The sequence below is a fragment of the Melampsora larici-populina genome, assembly GCF_000204055.1.
Source record: "Melampsora larici-populina 98AG31 unplaced genomic scaffold MELLAscaffold_431, whole genome shotgun sequence".
Classification (NCBI taxonomy): domain Eukaryota; kingdom Fungi; phylum Basidiomycota; class Pucciniomycetes; order Pucciniales; family Melampsoraceae; genus Melampsora; species Melampsora laricis-populina.
The window spans coordinates 1-5,429 of record NW_006769146.1 but is presented as its reverse complement, the minus strand read 5'-3'; the positions used below and the strand labels follow the sequence as shown (position 1 = coordinate 5,429).

The window sequence follows — 5,429 nt, the reverse complement described above, 5'->3', positions numbered from 1 at the left end:
CAAAGCATCAAAGCCCGTCTCCCCTTTACCCGATACTTCCAGATCAATTAAAGCCTCGACGCCATCCTTTCCCTTTGAAACTCGACGACCTTCGGATCTTTTCTCTGTTTCGAATCTTTTCCTAACCTTAATTACTAAGGTTAATTTCTTTACGTGGGTTATTGACAAACCCCGTTACACTACCGGAAAACTCAAAATTCATGTTCTTGAAGAAAGGTCGTAAATATGGTCGTCCTCGTCTGAGTCTAACTCATGGGACTGTGGTTTGTCTCGATGCGGATACCTCCGAACTATTACTCGTTGTTTGATTTGTAGAGCCTCAGGAAGGCATGAACGAGGACTTGTTCAAAACTTATGATCAGGCCATCAGTACCATCTATCAGCACGCTAAAGCCAGGAATGAAGTATTAGGTAATGGTGCTACTTATCGAGGAAGGAGACAAGGCCACAAGTTCGGGCGAATGTATGCTGCAGGATTCCGTCCTGGGTATGATCGTATTGTCAAATGTGGTTAGTCATGTTTCAAGTACAACAATTCCATGTCCATATGTTCCAGACTCACTTACGATGAGATTAAAATCGCATTATAGGACATTATACTTGGAATGAAGAAATCGCAAATGATCTTTACAAAATGGAAGCCGACTTGAAAAGACAAGGGAATCTTCCCGGAATCGAATCGTTCTTTGCCGAGCGTTTCAGCTCACTCTCCTTGTTTGCATTCGATTCCAATGCCACCCTGGCCGCAGAAACGAATGCGCCATCCTGGGCCAATGAGTCCTTTTATGTCACTCCCAACTCTAAAGTCTTCGGTTCTAACATTGTGGTAACCTGCGATGAGTTTGTAAACAAAAGGCACAAAGATAGAGATGCATCCAAGTATGCATTTGGTTTATTCACCTTAGTCGATCGAGCCAATGGTCACCTTTATCATCGCGGAGTAGATTCCCCAAGAGGTAATACTCTTGGAGCTCGTTTTGTTCTCAATGACTACAACATCGATGTTAATCTAGATGCGACCGATGGAGTTATCCAAATGCTTTGGAATTCTCAAATCCATCATCAAACTACCGCCTCCAAGACTTTCAACGCCCAAAACGAAAGGATTCCAGCTGGATCTGCCGAAATTACTCGATTCGCATGTTCATGTCAAATTTCGCAGGCCTTAGTTAATCGACTTAATACAGTCCAATCTCTGCAATCCATGATGTCCGAATCCGAATGGATCAGTTATCAAGCATCTGTCTTGACCGGTTATAAAGAACAAGCTCACCAAAAGATGAAGGCACTTGCAATCAAGTATGGGATTTGGCAAGAGGACTTTTAGCATTTTCTTACAACCAGCTTGACTATGATGATATACTTTCACACTAACATCAATAGTTTTCAAAATTACAAATTATAAATGTTGAACAATCGATGGATTGATCCATGAACTAGTTTCACACTAATTTCATCATTTTTTTCATTAGTTTCCTATACTCGTTTTCATCTTGTTTCCGTTTTGATCTATGTTCAGACGGTTGAATTGTTGTTGGTATTGGTCTGGTTCGTTGCAATCACATTTCATCATCAAATGAAACGATCGATCAACTGGCAAGTGATTAATTCTTGATTTTGGATGCCAATCTCATACAGATTGATGTGTTCTGAAGGTTGTCGTTGTAGACCTTGGTTATTCTATCTAGAACATATATCTTTCCATCTATATTTCAAATTAGATATCCATATAAGTTGTTAATTTTTTTGATCGTTTATTTATCTATAAGCAATTGATCAAGATTCTTAGTTAGATATCAAATCTAGTTTTATTATTGAATTTTTGACTGTCTATTCAATAATCATCTGAAGCTTCTTGTTCTTGCTCTTCAAAATTTCAGAAAATCGAATTTTTCACCTTTCTTCCTATTGATCTATTCATCTGAGTTGTTGTGACCGATTACTTTGTTGAGGTTCTGTTTCTCTTGCACCATCGAAGTAGTCCAAAGAAATGAATAGAATTTTTATGTTTGTGTCCATGCAATTTGAGCGGTTTTGAACTTGCTCTGACTCTATTCAAGTTACTCTCACTGCTCGTCAAAACCGATCAATCCAAGTTAGTGAATAATTTGTACTTGGTATGTTTTACATTTGGGCATGTTGAAAGAACTTGGCTATATTTGCTAAGTTCTGGGGTATCGAGCACAAATTCATCGAAGAATATCTCTAATCTGATATCCTCGATTATTGAGATGTTTCTTCATAATCGAATGCTACGTTCTTCTTTTTCAAAAATGATGTATAGTATTTGAACTTCTAAATGCCAGGTGAAAGGTCAATCAAAATCAATGCTTGTGAAGATCCAGTGCAGACAGACTTCACCGAATAACACCTTCACTTGAAAAAGTCTCAAGTCACAAATACAATTCGGAGCTCATTTTCACAAACTCACACCTCAAGGGGTTTGAATGTTCCTTGTAATTAGTTTGAAGGCTTCAATCTCGCATCTTGAACATTTGAGAATCAGCTTTTCACTTTCAAGATTGATATACATATATCATCAAGTTCAATCAAACCGATTCTGAGCTTAATCTAAGACTATATTACAGCAAGTGTTTATAGAGGGTAACATGGATCTGGATGATTTATGAAGGATATCACCTAAGTAACTTGTTCAAATGATTTTTAGCATTGGCACCGACAAATAAAGTATAAAGTATATCATTTCAAGTATCTATTTGTTTCGCATCAACTTCACCATGACCATTCCCTTCCGACTCTTCATCACTTTGATCTTCCACCACCACAACCTGGGGTGGAGTATCACCCCAAAGATGATCCCACTCTGCATACCTGGCCATTTTGAGGGATTTTGCTAATGTTGTGAAGATTGCCGAGTTGACATCATACAAACCTTTCCATCCTTCTGCAGATGGACTGTGTAGGTGTGTCCATTCCGGATTCAAATTAGGTATAGGGAGGTCTGGAGTGATGTGTAGTTTGATCGATATGAAATGATTTCCATTGACATGAACCATTACGATTGGTTGGCAGTTGGTGGGGGGAGGTGTGAAAAAGGGGAAGGTGTACATAGTGGCATATTCGATTTTGGTGTAAAACATGACTGGTTGATTGAATGTATTGGCGATGATTGATAGGCCTCCAGGCATTGGGAAATATAGTGTTGGAGGTGCCCAATCGTTTGGGTTTTCAAGGATTTCGAGGATTTTGGTGATGTCGTAATCAATACATAGATCGGGAAGGTTTTTTTCATACCAATCATACCTTGACATGACCTCCGCTCTCATTTCATTTCGGATCGACATGGCCTCGTCTGGTGAACGTCCCAGAGAGACTGCAATAGATGCAAATGAACAAAGCCCATCTCCAGGTACGTTCTTGGCCTCGATGATAAAGGGATGAAGGTATGACGGTATATCGTCCATGTACTTGAAGGGCTAGATGGAATATGTCAGTATCTGATGGTTTCTCTCGATTGGTACATGATATGATGACTTACCTTCAAGGACGATCTTTCTTCTTTGAGCAGTTCAGATTTTTCTTCAACCTCATCGACTGGAGCCTAGAAAAGATATGACAGAACAGATTGAATGTCAGCATCCCATTGTTTTCCTTGTTGGTATATGATCGAAGTACTCACCTTTGATGCCAATCCATCTTGTTTGGGGGATTCATGTGCTTCTGGGCCCACCTCGGTGAAAAGCTGATAAGGAAATGCCAGGTTAGACTGAATTATTCAATCAAAATGGGAAACCGGTTTGATAGATAAAGAAAACTTTGGGAAATGGTAAAATGACTTACACTGGTGGATGACGGTTTGTCGGAGGTAGCTTGTGACCGATGGGAATGGGAGCGCAATAGTCGTCTAGGCTCATTGTTCAAGTTGGGTTTTGGAGGAAGGCTGGGGATGACCGGAGCCGGTACCGTTGCTTTGCTCTTAATGTTAAGGGAAGGCTTTGCTGGTTCTTTGATGGGTGGAATTGTCTCCTTCAAACCTTTGATGCGAGTTGATGCCCGAGCAGGAGCCTTTACTAAGGCCTTACGACCTTTACCTTTCTCCTTAGGGTTATGAGGTACTGAGATCTTTGCCGCGGCAGGCATGGTGGCAGAGCCTGGAGCCGGGTTGATAGCTTCAATTGCTGACACTTGAGGTTCATCTTCATCATTATCAATGATCATGCCTGGAAATCGTTCTTTGTTGTCCTCAGGTGGAATGCATGGAAATCATTCTTCTTCATCATCAGCTTGATCAGCCGTTTTGTTGAGTTCCATATCGAAATCGGGTGGTGTAGACATGTTGGCTGGCTCTTTTGCCTGTTGATTGGTTGGGTGATTGGTTCGTTCGAGGGAGGAGGCATCGGGAGCTATAGAAGATGTCTGACATGATGGTTGGGAAGGCACCTGATTAAGTTGAAAGGGAGCTGATTGACTAGTCTTAGTCTCGGTTGGGTTTGGATTGGATGTAGACGCCTTGTTTTGAATCGAAAGAGAATTGGTCAGTAAGTATCACTTTCTAAACATGAAGGACAATCGATGTTACCTTTGGAGAGATTAGAGGTTCGCCAGATATTTCAGGTGTTGGTGAGCCTGATGCTTTTGTATGAAACAGCTGCGTTTCGTTGCTTGGAGTGATTGAAAGGTTGAAATATTCTTCCAAGATTTGCGTTTGATTATCTTTGTTGGATTCGACAAAGGCGATCTGTCGTTGAAAGGCATCCAGGAGGACGGACTGTGTTGAGTGGTCTAGGTTATTCATTCTACGCATAAAGGTTTCGAACTTTTGAAATAGATTCGAATATTGGATGGCGGGTGAAGTGATGGGTAGTGGGTTGACCGAATTGGATGTTGATTGAATAGGACTTGGATTCGATTTGGTATTGGTTGACCTTGGACGACGTTGAGTTGGCGTTTTAGATTTAAAGCTCCTTCCTTGCTTAGTTAGTGAGTTCTTGCTAGCAGGATGGTCATGTGCAGGTTCACGAATTGTAAAGTTCCATGGCTCAGCTTGGGAGTCTCGGGTGGCTTCAGCGAAAAAGGGGCAAGTTCCACGTGTATTTGCGTATCGAGTTGGTCCTTTGTGACATTTGAAATGGATGAATGTATGGCGGGAATCGAGGATAGATATCTTGTAGCCATGACGAAGCGAATGTGATTCAAGGTGTAATTCGAGTGCCTTGAAATCTTGAAATACTCCAGGAGGAGGGGCAGGCAGTGCAAAAGCCATGCTAGTTGAATGAATGATGTTAGTGATTTTGGGAAGTAAGGGTTTTGTGGTCGTTTGTTGATGAGTTGAGCTTGTGAATTGTGAGTTGTGAGTTGTGAGTGACTTCTCTGGAGTGAGTTGTGAGTTGTGACCGAACTGTGATATGTGAGTTTATATGTATTACTAGTAGTATATGTGATTTGTGATTTGTGATTTGTGATTTGTG

General features: G+C 40.9%; 3 protein-coding genes across 3 annotated transcripts; 1 reads left to right on the top strand and 2 right to left on the bottom strand.

Annotated features, from left to right (window-relative positions):
* Positions 1-200: 200 nt before the first annotated feature.
* MELLADRAFT_114723 (uncharacterized protein) lies at positions 201-1,327 on the top strand (the record flags this gene model as incomplete). Its single annotated transcript, XM_007419730.1, has 3 exons — positions 201-263; positions 318-510; positions 1,014-1,327. 3 exons carry the CDS (start codon positions 201-203, stop codon positions 1,325-1,327), a joined length of 570 nt encoding a protein of 189 aa, XP_007419792.1.
* Positions 1,328-3,437: 2,110 nt separating this feature from the next.
* On the bottom strand, positions 3,438-4,179 carry MELLADRAFT_91486 (uncharacterized protein; the record flags this gene model as incomplete). The annotated part of the gene is made up of 4 exons (XM_007419729.1): positions 3,438-3,458; positions 3,500-3,562; positions 3,641-3,703; positions 3,802-4,179. The coding sequence occupies 4 exons, from the start codon at positions 4,177-4,179 to the stop codon at positions 3,438-3,440; spliced, it is 525 nt and encodes a 174-aa protein (XP_007419791.1).
* Positions 4,180-4,224: 45 nt separating this feature from the next.
* On the bottom strand, positions 4,225-5,073 carry MELLADRAFT_114721 (uncharacterized protein; the record flags this gene model as incomplete). The annotated part of the gene is made up of 2 exons (XM_007419728.1): positions 4,225-4,470; positions 4,541-5,073. Coding segments are annotated over 2 exons (779 nt in total), but the record flags the coding sequence as incomplete, so codon positions are not given.
* Positions 5,074-5,429: the final 356 nt, after the last annotated feature.